Genomic DNA, 20,979 nt, shown 5'->3' with positions numbered 1-20,979 from the left:
ACAACATAACCACAACTACACTTTAAATCCTCATTATAGGAATAATTTCTGTTCATTATGCTAATCATGCTTTATCATTACCATCCCTAGAAACACACAGAAAGCAAACTCAATGACCTTCAAAATAAACTTACTAACGGTGTTCAATTTATCTTACAGGTATGAGCAGCATTGCTATAAATACTGTCCAGAAAACACCTACAGAGATGAAAGTTCTTGGCAGTGCAGAGATTGTCCTAGCAACTGTGACAGCTGTGACAAGGACGGGTGTGACTGGTGCAAGGAAGGCTTCTATCTCTCAGGTAAGCAAAGTGCTAATAATGGCATAGTACACAAGAATATTTTAGACTAGTTCTTTTAAAAAATGCTCTCAGTCCAAACTCTCAAATTCATGAATCTGTTCTATGGGAGACAGTTGGAGGCTCTTTGCAAAATCAGGCATTTGCCTTAATGTAAGGTGGGTACGTTACCCAGTAGCATAATTTGGTTCAAAGGGTCTATATAGTTAAATTTCAGCTCTTTCAGGCACGTTTTAAAAATGTATTTGATTCAGACTTTGTGAAAGGAGGGGTTTTTAACTACAGAAAGACATTTAAATGTTTTCCTACTATTTGCAAGTCCAGTTTTACTTTGACTTTTAAACACTCTAAAAAAAGCTCAGTTAAAACCACCAAGTTCCACACCAGAATCACACAAGAGTAGGAATCTCCCAGCTTTTTATGGAAGCCATAAATCAGGCAGGTCTGGTTCAGACGTGGTGCCAAAAATGAACCACAGGAATTCCTGAGGTTACAGTATTTTCTTGCCCTGGCTGTTGAAAGTGCCCAGTCGTGGCACCTTGCTCTGTGAAAAACTCTGTGATCAAAACCAAGGGTCTATGATCTCTTTAAACTGAAATTAGACAAAACTCAAAAAGCCATAAGTGCTACAACTTCCAGAGGTTTTGATGAGGTGTGCAAAACCTTAATCTGGATCAGCTTTAAACCTGAACTTAACTTCATATTCAGCAGAAACTGGAATCCTATAAATTTGCATATGTCTAAAATTTGCAGTATCTAAAAATCTTAAAGGCACCTAGTCTTTAATTTTTTATTGAGACAGTGTAATTGTTAAGAGTAAACCATAAAACTTTTACCCAGGCATGGACTTCCATTAGATTTGTATGCACTAATATTTAGTACATTGATTAAAGCCAAGTTAGAGGTATATATAAATGTAGATTGGTTTGAAGTTTGTGGAGTTTCTCATATGCAACTGAACTGAATTTAGATTTCATGGTAAAAAAAAAAGAGTTTTTATAGCTGCAAAATTTTTCATAAGTTCTTACATACTGCTTTCTCTTAAACCGTTTCTGCTGGAGACAGAGGGATGGACAGGAGTCATTGTGCTTCCAGGCTCTGTTTCTGTTGCAGATGGCACCTGTGTGAGTGAGTGTGGAGATGGCTTCTTTGCTGATGGCATCTCTAGAGAGTGTGAGCCCTGCCACAGGAGCTGTGTAACCTGTGCTGGGCACAGCTACAAGGACTGCACTGCGTGCAAAGACAGTTTCCAGCTGTCTCATGGGCAGTGCCTGAACCCAAGAAATTCTCTGCCAGGTGGGAAGTTATGGAGGGGTAAGTTTGAAACAGGTCTCATAATCTTCTCTGTTTCTCTGAAGGCTACTAATTTAAAATTTAGAAAGACTATAGCAAGATCTTGCAGATTGCTTGAAACTGGACTTTTGTAATTTTAAAAGTATACTGACCAAACCCATTGGTTCCACAAACTGAAATTCATTCTCCTGCAAATAGTAGAACATGTCCATACAATGTAGGTGTTTCTTAGCTATCTTATCTGAATAAAGATTAAAAATATAATTAAGAAAAAAAATTTAAAATATAAAAGATGTGTAAGAGATTCAGTTATGGGGAGTTAAAAAACTCTGGGTGCATTGAAGATCAGGTTTTAGACCAGCTTTGTGGCCATTTGTTCCCTCCAGAGAAGTCAATATAAGTTGGAAGAAATAGAAAATAATATTGTGTGTGACTATTTGTGTGTGTAATGTGAAAAAAAAAATCTATCCTCTCTTTTTTCCTTTCTCTGTGTACATCTGCAATGCTTTCTGAGAGACCAAATATGAGCTGTAGGGCTACATTCTGACTTTCTGGTCCCATGCTGGCCATTCCACATCTTTGACAAAGTAATTACTTTTTTCTTGGTGGTCTCATCCATAGCATGAGGGGAGCAATTCTCTGTTCCAAAAAAGCTCCCAAAAATCCAAAAGGTATTTGGAACAAAAATGCCTTTATTTAGGGATGTTCAGAGGACCACTGTAATAATTTAAAAAATTATTTTCCTTCCTATCTATCTATCTATCTTCAAATGCAACCTAGTACTGTCACAAATTTCTTATTTAAAAAGTTTTAAATGAAGAGGGCATATATAGACTATTTCCTATGTTTTCACTTGAATCAAACACATCCAAGAATGACAATCCTTAGATCAATATGATCTTGTATTAGAAACTAAAATACTGTAATTAATACTTTCAGAAAAAATTTTGACCATTTCAATTAATTGCCTATCTGTTGGAGAAATTGCGTATTATAGATTATAGGAATAACTTTTCTTCAGTTCAAAAAAATATCAGAGAGACATAAAAATAAGAATATCAATAGAAAGTTTGTCTCCTACTTGCATTTTCTTGCGTTTAATCCACAGAAGCAAGTTTGGGGTTTTTCTCAACTTAAGACTACATATACATCAGTGCCATGAAAAGACCATATCTGTAGTATGATCTATCTATTGATTATCTCTTTCTCACACTGTTGAACATGGTGACTTCTTGTCAACTTTTTTCATTTGAGCAGACATCTGATGCAGTTCTACATAAATGAACATTCCTGTCCTGTGAAACTTCTTTCTCTGTCTTGCACACCATTCACTTTCCCTTCCAGTAGCAAAAATACATCTGTCTCAGGGACATTTCAGACTGAAAGGCATGTCTCACTCAGAGCTGTTCTGGCTTGGACATTAATGACTGCTCCAAAGACACAGGATTCCTGCTGCAGCTGGTGATGGGACCCCAGGGAACACGGCTGGTGGCTGTACAGCTCCTCTTGGACAGCCCTGCAGGGATTCCTTCCGTGTGGCAACTGCTGTACCATGTAACTACCGGGAAAGTGATGTGAAGCTGGGGATGTCCTGAGCCTTTTCCCCCAGGCTTCCACATAGAAGTAATCTTTGAGTCAAAACATAATGAAGTTGTCACTGTGTTTATTGAAGTTACATCCTTTAGTAACTACATTTATTGACATTTTCTGAAGCTTCCCATTCAGAGACTGTAGTCTCATACAGTTCTCATCAAAATAATTGTCATTGTTTAAAAACAACGCAACTTGAATTGTTGATTTTTATTTTGAATATCACTCACTCATTTATTTTGATGATTTCATTCAAGGGGCAGATGTCAGCTGAGTCCAGATTTGCAACCGTACTGTGTATGCTGGAAATTCTTGTTGCATGCTAAAGGTCCTCAACAAAAAACATAGGATCCAGGAAGGCAGAGAGAAAACACATTTAGCTCTAGCAGTGCATCACACTGCTAAGGTTGCTCCTGGTTAGAGATGGCAGTGCATTTCACACCCTGATAACATTTTGATATACATGGATCATTTTAAAAGGGAAAAAAGAAAGCAAACTAAACAACCAAAACCATTCTGTGTTTCACAATTTGTCACAATCCTTTTCTTTCTAATCCATTTCTTCTTATCTAAATGTTCCTGAAAATCAATAAAATTTAAGGAATGCAGTCACTATCATTGTCCACACAATTCTGTAGGATTAATACAAGAATGGATAAAACCTATCTCTGCTCCTTGAAATTTATATGAGTGAGTATTCTGGCTCTCATACCTGTACAGAAAACATCCCTGGGTGAAGAACATATAATCCCTCTCCAGCTTATTTATTTTAAGCATACCTGTAGGTCCTCCTCCTCTTCCATTGTATATTTCAAAGATATACCTAATATATACAGATATACGGAGAAAATAATTTTTCTTTCATAATTGAGGGCAAAACCAAAGCATCCTTCCAAGTCTTTCACCATCTACTGTGGACAAATGTATCTGGGAATCTTTTATCTCACTTTACCTTTTTTTTGATATGGTGGTTTTTTATGTACTCTTTGATTTTATTCACAGTTACTTTTTCTTACCAAAATACAAGGAGACCTCCACCTCATCTGTTTTCAAACTCATTTTCCAAGGGTAGCCTGTCATGCAGCATGGCAGGCATGACTCAGGTAGCTTGTCCAAGCTGTAGGGGTTATTAGAATAGTTCCATGATTTTCACCAGCCCTACATGAGCAAGGTTGTGGCTGAGGTTTGAGTTTTGACTTGCATCTTCTCTGGCTCTTCATCAGTATAAGCTTCTTACAGTGCATCTTCCTCAGCATGCTCAGCATATTTACCTTACTGCAGCACCGTGGTAGAGCTGCCTCTGATCTTCGGTGGCCTGAATTAAAGAATCTGATTTAAAAATACAGGCCAGATGATTTCTAGTCCTACCAATTTGGGGAATTGAGCTGGGTCTGAGGAGGTTGGGATTAAATAAACAACCTTGCCCTTGCCACGGGAGTGAAGGAAGGAGAGCACCAAATGCATCCCCAGTACATGGCCTGCTCCAGGCTTGCAGGAGGACAACTCAAGTAGGAAGACAAACAAAACTTCCTCATCTAATAGTTTACATCAGCTTTTACGATGTTACTCTTCCATTTACTCTTTTTCTTCAGAAATGTACTAATTAAGAGTTGAGGTATCAGACCTTGAATTGCATGACAAACAATGAAACAATTTCTCTTTGGCCCTCCCAACCGCATTAATTCAGTGGGTTCCACTGTGGGTTTAGTGAGTATGTTGACATACCATGGGAACAATGTGACTTTTGGGAAACGTTTTGCTGGTTACAAGGCTAACATAGTTTAAAGGGCAGTACATCAGAACCCTCCATGGAGAAAACAAGTCAGGGTCTGACTGCCTTTGCAAGTTGAGAGACTAGTCCATTTAGGTTAGAACTAAAATCATTGTGAATGTGGAATATTTTCTATCATGTTCAAGGTTTCACTTCCATTTTTTTATGCAAGGATAAATTATAGACCATCTCACAATTTTTTTATGAGCAAACACTTCAGCATCCAAAACTATTAAAAAATCTATTTAAATTTCTATTTACTTTGCTGGTATACTCTGCTGAGCAAACTAGTATATTCTGCTGAATCCCTGAAAGGTCATATTCAGGTCTGAAATAATGCAACATCATTATATCTGTTACTCAGGCTTTTAAAAAGACAGGGCAAGACAAGAAAAGGAGAAAGGGAAAAAACTCAACAACTGAACTCTAGGTTTCCAGCATGAAATATCTATATCTTCTCTCATGTACCAGATGATCAATGTGGAAGCCAGGAAACACACTAGTATAAACTTAATTTACCAAGGGAGCACATGGCCCCTTTTAACTGGATTAGATATTTTGCGAATTATGATGGGGTCTTTGTTTTGCCATGTCACTAAAGGGCTGCACCCTTAAAAACAGTCATTCCTTGGTTTAATATGCTACATTGTAATGAAAATTAAAAATGGGAAAAAAAGAGGTACGGAATGGGATCAATTTCTAATGATGGAATGTGTGTTTCTTTACATGTAGATAAATAGCAGCAGTTCACTGTTATGTGCCATCCCCAATAATAAGAGCAACCTCCCACAAGCACCATTAATCAGTTGTATTTTCCTTTACTAAATAAAAAGCAAAATAAAATCAGTAAAAATATACTGGTTGTGAGAAAACAATAATTAAGGCTGTAAAAGGACCTTAATGCAGTTCTGCATATATACATATAAAGGTTTCAGAATATGGGAAGGGAAAAAAAAACAATGGCCTATGCAGAATACAGGAGAGAAATCAGAAGTAGGAGGGAACGGGTAACAGTCTTTAAACATGAGAATGTTTTGCCATTTAAAGTGCAGAATTGCACCACCATGGGAAGAGGTAGAAGCCCTTTTAATCACCATCCAAATGTGAAATTTCAAGTTGCTAGAAGCAAGCAAAAATGATCCATTATCAAATATGTTCTTATGCATGACAGTTTCATGTTCTGGTTATTTGTTTGTATGTTTTATTGATACCAATAAATTCTGGTATTTATTTGTAAAATAATGTAGTTGTTACAAGACAACTAAATTGATAACTAATGGTTATTGGGGAGTGTCATTTACTTCCCAGCACTCCTATAATTTCTTTAAATTTACAGTTCATGTAAGTCTTCACAATGGGAGAAGTTGAGCATTTTATTACATATGTTTATAGTTTTCAATATATTTTACTATATTTATATAATTGCTATTACCTCATGGGGACATGTAAACTGTTTCAGTTTTTTTTATTCATGGTTGTATTAGTTTTGCAAGAACAGTGCCATGCAAAGAATAAAATCTAACAAGCTAAGCCACGCTTCAACTGGATCACATTCAAACCATGTATTACTACACAGCATAAAAGCTAGACAGGTCACCTTCTAAAACGAATACCATACCAGTAAGAAACAGTACTCCATTCTCTTCTGCATCCCTCACTAGAGTAGTTGTACTACGGTCCAGTAACAAAATATATTGTAAATATACAAATCCTTTCAGAAAATAATATCTAGGAGTTACAAATATTACAAATGTACACAGAGACCTAGTTTGATAGCAACTAAAATACAAGGTTTTAAATCCCCTCTTTACTCATAGAAAAGCAAGAATACATAGGATTTAAATGGAAGGAAATAAAACATCTTTTGCTTCCTGATTGCACTACCTGGCCTAATGATCCATTTTCTAAAAGAGCAGGGAGAGAGAGAGAGGTGGACATCACAAAGGAAATGGGAAACTAAAAAGAACTCTTATAACACCATTGTGGTTCTGAATGAAATTAAGGAGGGATTATAAATGCTTTTGTATGTCAAGCCGTACTTCTTTATATATGGTCGTATCTCTGCTCACATGCCTTGGACTTTGTAGAGGGTTTCAGCTTTTTTTTTTTTTTTAATAAACTTCACATTTTCCAGAACAAGTGGTGAGCATGTGAAGAGGACCATACTTGTTTTCATATGAACCCATGGTTTTCACCCTAAATATTTTTGAGAACTTATTTAATTTTTCTCTGACAGCAGATTGAAAAAAATGTTGAGATCTCAAAGGAACATTACTGAAGGAAAAAAAAAAAGGAAATATGGGGATATTGTGTTAATTGGAAATAAAATTTCACTCCTTCTTTCCTTATTTATTTTGGGGTCACATCTTACAGTGGCATTTCAAGAAAATCTACCATTGTCTCACTCATGATGCATGATCCCAAATGAGAAAAAAGAATAAGGAAAAAATATTTCACAGTCTTTCTGCACACTTCCAGTTTTATAATCCCTTGAATAGAATGAATGGACAAGAGCACTGTGGCAGCTTCAAAGTTGCAGTAAAATTTAGCTCAAGAAATAATGAGGATCAGTTTTTCAGATTCTATAAAAGAATAACAGAGACTTAGCTGGGCCAAAGATGTTACTCATTCTGTGAAAGACACAAGAATAAAGATGGTCTTGACTCAGATTCTGACCCGAGTTTAAATAAAGGCCTTTTGCTTTTGAAAATAAAAAAAATGGATGTTGATTTTTTTTTAAAAAGTAATAGAAGTTTAAGGATAAAAGCAACTCAGTAGATCTCCAAAGATCATTCATTTTGTTGAACACTCAGGTCTTTTCTTTCCTCAGGTAAGGAAAATATAACCCAACAGCTTAAACCCAGTAATTTTCAACCTTTCCATTTGCAATCAGTCCAAAGACTGAGAAAGTACATGTTGCACGACCATTTCTTCAGCTGTATGAGGTTATTCTCTGGAAAGATCTTACATTTAAAGTGAAGGAAATTTACATTTAAGAAGTTCATATTATTCTAAATGTGTGCTTTATTTCAGGTTTTTTTGGTAAATGAAAACCAGTCACAAGAAAGACTCATTTTACCTATGCAGAATTTTTTTTTTTAATAATTTTTACAAATTTCTTCTGTCAATATTTAAATTGGGAAATTAAAATTCTTATATGTGACTGGAAGTTAAATGTTGTTTCTGTTGTCTGCAGAAGCCTAATTGCTTATGTACATTCCCCTCTGGTGGCAACTAGTAACTATTACAAAAAAGAGGACATAGTGCAAAAGGGAAAGAGAAATAAAAAGAAATAAAAACTAGTTCACAAAAAGAAATCTTTATTTTGCATTGTAAGGCTTCAAACATTTAGAAAGAATGAGCTCCTTTAAATATTCTTCAGCAGTAGTTAACAACTTAATTTCACCTGATCCTCTGCTTAATTTCACCTGATCCTCACTCAAAAACAACAAAAGAGAGAGGCTCTGTAAAAATAAAGTTAGGATAATAGAAAACCTTAAAACAGCCAACTTTTCTGGAGTATTTCTTGTGTTCTTGCAGTCAACATTAATGACACTTCTTAATATTTTGTTAAATACTGATAAGTAATGAAAAACATGAAGCTAAGGAGTGGTGTCTCCAAAAAAGTCTTTGACAGTGAATCTCAAAAAAGTAAGCAATTATCTATTTGAGGATTATTTGCATAAGAGAAATAAAAATGCTTTTAAAAAGGTATTCAGCAGGGGGAAAAGAGCTGTAGAAATTATGCTAGCAAGAGTCAGTGTTAGTGTGGGAATACTTACTGGACCCTTAGTGTTTGATTTGTCTGTCAGCGTCCCAGGAAAGGTGAGACCCTTGTGCACTCTGCCAGTGTCCCGGGGGCAACCTTCACTGGGCAGTCCTGCTGGGTGGGAAGGTGGTTCCACTGACTCAGTCAGGGAAACCAGCAGTGTAAGGGAGACCCCTCAGCAGATCTCCCTCCTTTGGACTGTGTTACCCACTGCCAGCCACTGCTAGTGCCCATGAAGGACACACACCGACAGTTTATGGAGTAACACTCTTTATTCGTGCAAAGTTGTGACAGCTTAAGGTTCAAAGGCTGTGGTGATAGTGCCTGACTGAAAAGAAATGTGTTCAAAGGAATCCACAGACAAGCTGCAGTCCCCAGTAAACCAGCAGAGAACAGGATTCTTGCCCAACAGGAGTCACTGTGGGGGAGAAGACCGGTTCAGCCCTTTGGCTGATCCCAGCAGTTATGATGGACTCTTCCCTACCTTTTCCCCCATTCTCAACTTAATTTTGTACTATTTCTCTGTGTTTAGGTGCATCTTGAGTGACTCTAGTCATGCATACCTTTGTTACTGATTGGTGTAATGTTCTCTCACTTTACTTTTAAAGATGCAGCTGTATCTGGAGAAATTTTATATTGCACTAGTTGCCAGGAAGAGTAACAACACAACAGGCTTTCATTATCCTGTAGAAGCAGTACTCACAAGTAGTCCTGGTAAAGAGTGACTAACCATGTCCTTGCTGAATGACCTACTGTTAAGCACCCAGACTGTGATTGGCTGCAATCATTACATTAAGACTCTTTTTTTACTTTAATGAGTTTTTGAGGCTTCTCACCCAATGGTAGTGTCAGATGTGGTTATTACATACTGTTGTAGAACAACCCCAGTCACGCTGAATGTGGACCTAACTTGTCTCATTCGTATCTTTACTATTATTGTCTCTTCTTGCCCTGTGGTATTGATAGGGGAGCCCTGGGAAATGTTAAAAATAGTCTTTGAAGAAGTTAGGCTTTGTGTTTTCTCAGATCACTGCACCTGCATAAGCAGTATGATAAATGATATAATTGTTAGATGTGATGATTGTTTAGTAATTAAATATGATTATTATATAATTATAAGAAGAATAATGAGAAACTATGTTGGAAATCTAAAGGGGGGCTATGTTTAGCTGAAATTTATGTATACAATAGAACAATATAAGTTTAATAATTAACATGAACGTTATATAACGATAGAGTACAAAAACATGATCATCTCAGATGTGTAGTTGGAATCAGATTTGGGTGGAAAAACTACCCCAATTCCCAGAGCTCTTAATAAAAAGCACCACATATAATCACTTATGTGATTATGTGTTTTTGAATGCTAACAGTATGGTACACATATACACACTTTGTATATGTGTACCATATGTACACACACTATCGTACAATTTTCATCTGCTTAGTATAATGCCCATCATTTCACCTTATGGGAAAGGGCTTTATTTAAGTTTCCTGCTCTCTTCCCTTTTCTTTATACTTGAAGCATTTGCTTCCATGGTTTTCATTCAAAATTTCAGTATTCTAAACAATCTTACCATAACAGGCAGAACAAAAGAATTTTGTGATATGTTGCATTTGGTTAATCATGACTGTCATCAATTAACCTACAAAAATCATACATATTTAACTGACAGGATGAGCTGGGTATGTTAAATGAGGTGCACAGCTCAACCTGCAAGTAACTTTTGGCTTTGTCTCTATTTTCTCTTTTCAGCAAAATCATGAAGTTTCTGTGTGTTGTCTGTTTGTCCATAATTATTTTTTCATTAGACCTACATTTAGCCATTGTTGTAATTTGCTGGTATCAAAATACAGAGCTGTATGCGGGGTATATGGTCACATTGCACAGCAGAGTTTTTTCTGTTAGGTATGATGCTCCAATGTCCTTGTCATTTTTTAGCTGATGGTTCTGCAAAGAGTAATCAAAATTTGCTTTTCCACAGTCATAAGAACTCCACTTGACACTCATTGGGCCCCCTTTTGGAGGGAAACTGCAGGCAGAAGTAAGTTTGGGGAGAACTATTTAATAGGTGTTATTCTCAAACCTTGATAAGTTAGAGAGATAACCAATCACCAACTCTATGAATTTTGATTTGGGCAAGTGCTGGATTCAGCACCATGGGACAGTGCAACCCCAGCTTCTTATACAGACTACAGAACAAGAGGCTGAAGAGAAGTGCTGTGGGAAGGGACATAGGTACTCAGACTGATGGCAAGCTGAATGTGAGTGAACAGGGAGCCCTGGCAGCCAGCAGGGCCAAGTGTGTGCTATAAGCACAGCAGTGACAAGTGGTCAAGAAGGGGATTGTCCTGCTCTTCTCCACACTGATGCAGACTCAGTTTGAGGACTGTGCGCAGATTTGGGCACCACAATATGAAAAAGACAATAAGCTGTTAGAGAACATCCAAAGGTGGGCCATGAGGATGGTGAAGGGTCTGGAAGGAAAGCTTTACAGGAAGAGACCGAGGTAATCTAGGTTTGCTCAGCTTAAAGTCGAGGAGACTTCATTGTGGTTTTCATATTCTCTCAAGGAGAAGTGGAGCAGCAGGTATGGAACTCTTCAGTCTTGTGACCAGTGACAGGACACAAGAAAAAGGCATGAAGCTTAGTCAGGGTGGGTTTACACAAGGAAATATTTTTTACCCAGAGAGTGATTGAGTACTGGAACATGCTCTCCAGGGAAATGGACACAGCACCAAGTTTGACAAAGTTCAAGAAACATTTGAACAACACTCTCAGCTGATGACGTGTCCTGCACAGGGCCAGGAGTTAGATATTGATGATACTGATGGTCCCTTCCAAAGCAACATATTCTATGATTATATGATTTCTACCTCCTTCTGACTCAGAACTTTTAAGTTACAAGGTAATGGTGGTCTACAACAATTTCGTTCAGAATGTCCAAGAAGTATATCATTAAACCAAGTCCCCAAATGTACATACTTTCTAGATCTTTCTGTTTGCAATCTATTAGTATAACATATCCATATTTGGGTTTGGAGCACTACATTGAAACTAAGATTATTGGGTTAACTATTAACAACATTACTATTATTATTCTGATTTGTGATGAGCAGTCCAGAACAATGCCTTAGTGAACATGAGTAAAACATTCATATTTTCCTTTAATACAACCCATAACTTATCATTTAGAAGAGAGGAGTCAATCATTAAGTTCTTCAACTTTGTGAACTCCAAAAATTCGCAAAGATGCATTTTCAAAGTGTCCCTTCTAAAGGGAGGAGAAATTAAGAAAACCAGATGGTAAAAAAAGGAACTCTTTTCCCTTTCATCCCAGATGGAAATAGAAAATTGCTGTCCTGTGACTCTTCGTGTTTGACCTGTGAGAAATCTGCTGATGTGTGTACTTCATGTCTGAAAGGTAACATTTCAGCTTCCTTGGATAAGTTTGCAATGACTATAGTATTTCATATCCAACATGCTTCCAGAGAATGTTTTTATCAGTGGTCACTACAAAGTCCATTAACAGCTTAAGAGGCAATCAGCCAATGAACAATTGAATTCAGGCTACAGCAATATGGGTCAAAATATTGTTGGTATTTGTTTTCTTTCCTTTCAATTAAAATTTGTCAGATATCATGCAGGAATTACTGAATAGGGATTTCTTCAGCAAGACATCCTAGATAATCCTTATGATTCCTTCTGTCGATGTCAGTGAGGTCTGAGCAAAATATTCTGGGAAATATCTTAAGAAAGCATGTTTTATTCATGCTTGTAAGAATCAAAGTTGAATTTTGAGAAGTTGAAAGCTTTTTTTGTAGCCATCCAAGGCAGAAATCTTTTAAATGTATGTCTAATTGATGTCTTTACCCCCCTGGGTTGCTCTTCTGCCAGGAAAATTTCTTATCCGTGACACCTGTGTTTCTCTGTGCCCTTCAAAATATTTTGGCAACATTGCAAGCGGAAAGTGTGAGGAGTGTGGGCAGGATTGTGAGGTGTGCTCTGACCAGTGGCACTGTCAGAAGTGTCAGGCTGAACAGAACCAGCTGCTCTTCCTCCACAAAGGCAGATGTTTACAGGAGTGCCCTGAGTAAGTAACCCCTCTTATATTATCCCTGATCTTTTCTCTGTGTTCTCTTTAAAGTTCAGATCCATTATTAAACTTTCAAGGAAGAACTTTATGTAACACATGCTACCAGAAATTAAGGTAAATGTCGTTTTTCAGACTGCCTGAATAAACAGTATTTTCTTTTGGTTAGAGAAAAAGTAAAAAATTCAAAAGTGAAGGTAAGACATTAAATCCTATGAAAGATGGAACAGCTCTCAAGGACTTTAATAGGAACATGGTACTTCATGGCAAATGATAATAAAAATTCTAGACATCCTCCAGTTTGTTCCTTCCTCCTCCAAGTATTACATAGCAGAGATATACACTCAGACAGTGAACATATTAGAGTCCTGATATGTAAATACAGTGCTTAATGATGTGTGTTTCTGTCTTTAGCTCATATTTATTTTTATACACTTTTACGTGTGAAATTTAAAAATATTCCCATTTGACTGCAATAGATATTAGATCAGGCACATGAGAAATTCAGGTATTCTTTTTTCTATGGTTTTTTTTTAAATCAGCATTCATCTTATATATATACACATAAAACCAATGCTATGCAGAAAAAAAGTCTTGCTTGGTTAACCCTTTTTCTTCAGAAAATTGTGAAGCTTACACTTTTCCTGCAGTCTCTGCCACTGCCTTCCTGGTAATTTTGCTGAATATGTCAATGAGGGCCAGTGGAACAGGTTTTCTTCATGAAAAATCACAGTGAGTGCAAGATAATTGCAATGAAGCCAACTCTACTTCAGAAACAATTTTTAATATTAGAAACTGAGGCATACAATCATTAATTGTGTTTTGACATCAATGTCTCTTGTCAGTACTATTTTCCCAGTTATCCCACCTAGAGTCAGCATAACAAAATTAAAACTTTATATAGTAGTAATTTCAGATGTTATTATCCCGCTTTTTTTCCCCTAATTCAAGACTGTAAATAATAGCTTCCCAGCAATGAGCAAAATTCACAGGGTTTAAACTCCAGTTTCAGACTCTGAGGTAAAGTTCTTGAGACACAACTACTCTCCACTGGAACAAAAAATGAGACTATTTATTAAGGGGGTTGGCTTGGATTTGGGGACATGTTTTTAAGGGATAAAAAAGGGATAAAAAGATTTTACTTGCTGCACAATTAATTTCTGACAGAGGAATTTTGAAAGACTGGGCTAACCAGGTACTCAACATTGGAACAAGAAAAGAGGACAGGACTGTAAGAAGCAGTTACAGAACCTTGAAAAAAGTTGGAAGATAAAAAATACGAGAATAGGTGACAGGCATGGCTCCTCCTATCTTTTCTCTAACCTTGCTTCTAATGCATCTCCCCAGACTTTCTTTGGAAAAACCATGTCAAAGAACAGAAGGAGAAGCATTCTTCAATCAAAAGTAACAAATTTGTTAATATAAAGTACAGATTGTGGGAATACTTTCTGTCCCAACTTCTTATTTAGTTTTCATCCATGGCTCTGTGGATTAGCAACCATCTCAAAATGTCGACTTACCCATCCTTTAACCTTTCAACAATTTGATTCTGAGAGTGTAGACAGATTGAATTCAACATCTCCTCTATGCATCTTTACCTGAAGCAGAGGTGCAGATTTTTTTCTGTATTTATGACTAGTATTCCCAGCAGCGGCTCTCCATATTTGCTCTCACACCACAGATACCAGCAAAATGTACTCCCTCTTTGCCATCTCTTGCCTGCTGTCGCTAAGGCAAGGTGTTATGTCAATATCCTGCTTTTCTTTATTTTCAATCCCTGCCCTCATTCTTCCTACCCTTCACATTTCCAGAGTTGTCTCTTCTCTTTCTCCTCTCTAGAGCCACCAAGGTTACTCTTCTCTCTCTTTCCTTGATATCAGTATTGCAGGTCAGTTGCACAGGACTAGAGACTGCATGTTTTCCTAAATGTTATATATCTTTCTATCTCATATAAGGGGGAAATTAAGACCAAATAGTTCAACATCACTTAGACAGCAGGTACAAGAAGAAAGGAAAGCCTTCACATAGCACTGACCATGTATACTTTCTGCTTTCAGACACAGGGGAAGTTAAGTGGAAGATGAGAAAAAATTGTGTGAGAAACCTGCTCAATCTAGCGAAGTGTATGTGCTGTGAGAGTCTCATTTAGAGTTGTAATTCTCATAGCCTGGAGTGACCAACAGTTTGTTTTGTGTTTTTTTTCATTCCATAGGGGATATTTTAATGATTCTGAGACTTGCAAGGAATGCAGTGGATCCTGTAAGACATGCATGGGAAGTGCCACCCAATGCCTTTCCTGTAAAAGTCCTTTGCTTCTGGAGCACTGGGAATGTAAATCTACTTGTTCAGAGAAGCATTTTGCCTCTGAAGGAATCTGCAAACATTGCCCTGAAATGTGCCAGGAATGTATTCACAATGAAATATGCACAGGTATTACAAAGAACTGCTGTTGTGTAGAATAAAATCCACCTGTCTGAAGGGAGACAGAAAACCAAATCCGAATTCAGTAATGCGCAAAGAAAAAAAAAGTTATGTGCATATCATTGTTAATCTCTAAAATAGATCATGATGAGACTAAATGTACAGTAACAATCTGTAAAGATTTCACATTGCTTTGCCTGGTCCTGCGGTTCTTCAGAGACATCTGCTAGTTTGATTTTATTTTTGATCTAATGTATCCAACGTTGAAAACTTGGATATGTGCACCAATGTGAAATACAGAATGTTTCTTTCCTAGCATAGTTGAACTTCACATCTCTTTTCCATTTTTGCAAATGACCACTCCTGTTAGAGAAAGAAACCCCTGGAAAGAAAGGTATTAGGAAAGTCTTTGTTACTCAGGTGTGGCTAAATGCAACCCACCCTCCAAAATTACCCCTCACCCCACCCCCCCCAAAATATTAAGGATGGTTAATATTGAGCAAGCCATTCTAGAAACATAAACATGGATGAAATAAAAAACCAACAATCAACAAACCAAACCATAAACAACCATATTAAACCCAATACTCACAATAAAAAACCAACTTATTCACAGCTCTAGGCAAAGACAACCCTTTAGGTCAATACACTCTAGGTAAACTCATATTTCAATAATAAATGAAACAAAACTTCAGATACATTCCTGATTTTGCAGGAAGTTCATAATGCAGAAAAATGTCAGAAAAAGGCCATATTAGTGTCAAATGGTTTGGTTAATATCACCAAAGCTGAGCAAGTGACTTTTTTTTCAGAGTTCCTTGCTGTAACACAGAAGATACCATTTGAGGGTTGGGCCAATATAGGTCTTTTGGTGGAAAAATATTTGAAAAAGGAGGTCCTACCTTCTCAAGGTGTTCTGATGACTTCTGTGATGACATACAATCCAGAATGCAACGTTTCCTAGCACCCACCTTCTCTTGCACTTAGGTCAGAATTTGCTGCCCACTTGCTTACCGATGTTCTGCTGTCCCCTGCAGAGTGTATGGATGAGTTTTTCCTGCACGACGGGAAGTGTGTACAGGAATGCCCTTCACGCTTCTACCCTGAAGACAAGCACTGCTTTCCCTGCCATGCCGACTGCAAGGACTGCAATGGGCCAGAGTCTGATGACTGCACAGCATGCACTTACAGCGTATTTTTCCTCTACAATGGCATGTGTTTTAAAGAGTGCCCTGAGGGGAGTTACTATGAAGAAGCCACCAAAGACTGCCAAGGTTGGCAACTGTTGTTTTCCCCAGAAGAGTACTGAGATGCAAGTGGGTCTATTTAAGGGTCACCCCCTAAGGGCCTGCATGTGACAGCTAATGTTGTTACCAGTGTCTTGGAGTTGAAGAGGACAGCTAAGGCAGAAAAAGAATCTGTCTTATTGTAGATCAGCAAAAATTAAAGAAAGCAGAGAGGGAGGTAGCCAGGATACTTATGTTTATTATTCAAGGCAACCATTGTGGTAAAATGCAGAGAATGGCTACAGAACCACTGAGAATTGCTGGAGACACTATTCACTGTTGCAGTGAAAAGCAGTGTTGATGCAAAAGCAAACCTAAGGAGCTCCTTGCATAAGATTGAAGATTACTTCCCACAGGCTTTCATCCTGAGAAAAGAGCTGTTCCTTCAAAAATTAAAACTGTAATAACACTCGGAGATAAATTCAGTAAAGGTGAAATTCCTACTGTTTGTCCTTTTCAGCATGCAACAGGACATGCCAGACTTGTTCCTCTTCCACCACCTGCCTAACTTGCAGAAATGGGTGGATATTGAACCATGATGGGCACTGTATGTTATCTGGATACTGTCCTCCCACTGAGTACTACCTTGAGGAAATTCAGACCTGCAAATCTTGCCACAAGAAATGCTTCCACTGCTCAGGACCTACTGAACACCAGTGTCTTAGCTGTGCAAATAACCAGTATCTTCTCAGTAAGTATCTCTCTACTCTCTCTAGATTTCACTCTACACAGAAAGCATGGAATAGACAAGTTTTTGTCATATTTGCAAAGCATTTGTCTGCATCAACCAATCTAAATACTGTAAGGAGGACATGACAAGTTGTTAAATTGTGCAGAGATAATTTCTTCAGCAGGGCTATGTGGAAACTTTGTGAAGCAGGGCTTGCTGGGGCTCACAGGACTAATGCAGGATTTCTAAATAGCAGCAAACACCATGACTGAACAAAACGTGGATGTTTCACTTAGTTGCTATGTACTCTTCTATTGTTTCCTACGAAGACTTAAGAGAGCTATCCTTAGGTTTGTTGTTGTTGTTGCTGCTGTTAATGTATCTATAAAACATGCACATTTTCATGTTGCTTTCTTTAATCCCTGCAGCAATCTGATGAGCAAAGGAATACTTAACCAACTGTTAAAAGGGATCACTAAGACAGCATCTAATGGGTGGCTAAGATGCAAAATTACTTTCCTAACTTTGGAGGTCAGAGTAGGTTTAAGACTGTACAGTCTCAGAAACAAACAGGCAAAGAATTCTAAAATCCCCATAATAAAACATTTCTTCTCTACATATTCTTCTAAAAGCAAACAAAAATTTTAGAAAATCATTGGGAGAAAAATGTAACAGAAAAAATATTAAATAATTCTTCATGCAAGAAAGAGCTAAAAACCAGTGTAAATTAAAAGTGAATCTAAGCTTTTTTAGTCTAATTCTAAAGCAGATTTTACATCCCTGTATTTCTGAGACCTGGCATCAGACTTACCTTTTTTATCTACACACTCTGCTGTTTTGCACCATTACAAATGGTAAAGTTGATGGACAAATGCAGATATTGGAACTGAGAATAAAATGAAAAAACCCTGAACCTGAAAGTTCCTTTGCCCAATTGCAACCCAAACAGCAAAATTATCAAGACAAATATGTAGCAAGCACAAGCAGCTTGTAATCTACTACTTTATTAGCTTTATGCACTTGCAGCTAATTCCAGCACTACTAACTTCTCATTCAGGATCCCTACTACAACTGAAAAAAGTGGGACTTATCTGGCTTTGCAGCATTAAAGACACTTAATTCGGTAACATAATGTAGAAGCCACAGACAAGGGTAAAGTTCAGTAAACAGATGTCATTAAATCTCAAATTTACCATCAGATTCATCATCTACACAGAATGAAATTAGATTGATGCTTAGAGTGAAATATATGGAAAACAGCAATGCAGATAAAAACCTGCCTTACTACTTTTGATTATACAAAGGAAATCACATCTGCTGTTCATTATTACGCTACTTTATTTTTCACAAAGATAAAAATTTGCCTATCTTGAAGAGCTTGCCAATATGCATTAAACAAAGAAATGAGGACTAAAGAATTTACAAGAATCAAAAAGAAATTACTGTTCCCCAACACTGGGTTTTCTTGTTCTGATACATTATCTCTCAGCACCTCAGGCTGTTTGCTCTAACACAGCTGCACGAGATGTTTTATAGTAGCAAATACTGAATACGATGTGCTACTTTGCATTGTTGTCTCTGCAGACAGAACCTGTGTTGAAACATGCCCAGATGGATATTATGCTGACAGCACAGAGAGGCAATGTTCTGCATGCCACAGCACCTGCGACACTTGCACTGGGAAACACAGCTCACAGTGCCTTTCCTGCAAACTGGGTTGGTACAGACAAGGAAAAGGATGTGTAACCCATTGTCCAGCAGGGTAAGGCCCAAGATCTTGTGCTAAGAGCTGCATCACAGAGAGAGCTTTGAGAAATTAGAGCATTCCATGTCAATCTGAAATAGGACTGTTTTCAGGAGAAAATTTCTTGTATTATCACAGTACTCTAATGGTGGAAAACCTCCTTTCCCTGTAGAAAACTCCAAAATTGGTGCCCAGATGGGGACTGCTTAGATGTGGTGTGGACATGCTCAGAATATGCTCTTGGCTATTTCTGTACAGTACAGTGTGAAACAGAACAAGTATACCAAGTTATAGGTCAGTCAGCCTGAGCACAGGCAGAAGAGCCTCCAAGCACAACTCTGGCCTCCATTTAACGAGGAGAAGTTTGGATAAGGTTATATTTTTTTTTGCGTTGAGTTAATGCTTACAGTGGGTGATAACAAAAACCATTAAAACGTCTTTGAACTGAGCACTCATAATTCTAGAGAGAAGTTTTATAATTAATCCATTTCAGTTCAAAATGTGGATTCAGTGTTTTGGGAAATTCAGTTTTGAGAAATTCAAATTTAGAATGTTAACCTATGATTTCTCTTTCAGGTCCATTTAAATTAAAACTAGAGTTCAATGGATCACACTGGCTGTCCCTCCCATTAAACTGGAAAACTCTAATGACCATATCTCAGCAAAATCACACACACCTTCTCTACTTCCAATACTTTGTATCTCAATTCAACTCAGATTTTAGAAATTTTTGCTGTAAAAACTATACAGAGTCATGCTTTGTAGCTGAATTCCAATGGCCGAAGGGAATGAAATTAATTCAATTTCCACTGAGATTACAAACACCTGTGTTCATTTTAGTATGATTTTTATACATGGATGTAATCACGATAAAAAGCTAAGGATTAAAAATATGTTGGTTTTTCTATCACTGCTGGCCTTTATGCCTATCTGATCTATCGCAGGTATTTTGCACAAAATTCCACTGGATCATGTGAGAGGTGCCACAAGAGTTGTAAGGAGTGTACAGGGCCTCGAGCCACAGACTGTCTTTCCTGTAATATGTATTTCTACCTGCTGCACGCCACGAATGAATGTGTTAGCTCTTGTCCTCAGTACTACTATGAAAACAAGGACAACAACATCTGTGAGAGATGCCACTCTTCCTGTTTAACTTGTGACGGTAAAAGTATATGTTCTGCTTTGAGCAAAAAAAAGGGGTCATCAAAACACCTGGAATCTCAGCTCCATGATCTGGGAACACTTCACAAAGATACTAACCACATATAGTGCTACCAACCTGTCCATGACTCTGGGTGTCCATCACCCACAGTGGGTGATGTAGACCTCTCCCAGGGGCTGCTGAGCTTTTCCTGTCTCTTGGTGACTTGTTGCACACATGCTCCATTGATTCATATCTACTGCATTGATAATTGAGGTGAAATCAAGTATATGAATTCCTGCCAAGCTTTCTTCAGAACTGCTTCCAGCAGAGAGAACAAACAGAGAGACAGCACTTAACAGGGAGGGTTAGGACCAAGTCACATGTTGCCAAGTCAGTGAATGGAAAAAAATGGAGAACTGTAATGAATCTACCATCAGCCAGGCCTCTCATAAAAATGCTCATCATAAAAAAATGGGCTTACAGAGACGGACCCCATTTTTCACATGAATGTTAAGAATGACTGAAAAATATCTCACTCCTTGAGCTGCCCTACTGTCTGTTACTCCATGAAAGCCAAGGAAATAATTCCAACTACACATCATTACAGTCTACAATGGGAAGAGTAAGGACCCATAAAGCACATCTCTAGATTGAAAGGAAAATGGAAATCAAAAGCACAGTGATGTTTGTTGCTTTTAATATAGTTATGTATTTCACAAAGTTAATTTTCAGAGACTGTCTATTTTGCTCTGTGAGACAGTGGCTTTAGTTTCTCAATTTTCCTTATTAAACCACTTCTGAAACAAAACCCATTAATCCTCTTGGACCCATTTGGTGTCCTTTTTTACCTGAACAACACAAGATTATAGCTAATGGGTTCCATGCTGCAGCTTAG

At 37.6% G+C, this 20,979-nt stretch overlaps 1 protein-coding gene across 1 annotated transcript in view; it reads left to right on the top strand.

The window, feature by feature from the left end:
• Nucleotides 1-20,979, top strand: part of PCSK5 (proprotein convertase subtilisin/kexin type 5) — a 226,290-nt gene that overhangs the window by 201,661 nt on the left and 3,650 nt on the right. The window contains exons 26-34 of the mRNA XM_059491816.1: nucleotides 160-302; nucleotides 1,413-1,613; nucleotides 12,067-12,150; nucleotides 12,624-12,819; nucleotides 15,032-15,249; nucleotides 16,278-16,514; nucleotides 16,987-17,217; nucleotides 18,781-18,958; nucleotides 19,885-20,102. Of these exons, the coding sequence (XP_059347799.1) occupies nucleotides 160-302; nucleotides 1,413-1,613; nucleotides 12,067-12,150; nucleotides 12,624-12,819; nucleotides 15,032-15,249; nucleotides 16,278-16,514; nucleotides 16,987-17,217; nucleotides 18,781-18,958; nucleotides 19,885-20,102 (1,706 nt within the window). The remainder of the gene's footprint in view (nucleotides 1-159; nucleotides 303-1,412; nucleotides 1,614-12,066; nucleotides 12,151-12,623; nucleotides 12,820-15,031; nucleotides 15,250-16,277; nucleotides 16,515-16,986; nucleotides 17,218-18,780; nucleotides 18,959-19,884; nucleotides 20,103-20,979) is intronic.

The sequence above is a fragment of the Ammospiza nelsoni genome, chromosome Z (assembly GCF_027579445.1).
Source record: "Ammospiza nelsoni isolate bAmmNel1 chromosome Z, bAmmNel1.pri, whole genome shotgun sequence".
Classification (NCBI taxonomy): domain Eukaryota; kingdom Metazoa; phylum Chordata; class Aves; order Passeriformes; family Passerellidae; genus Ammospiza; species Ammospiza nelsoni.
This window is presented reverse-complemented; position numbering and strand designations above follow the sequence as displayed.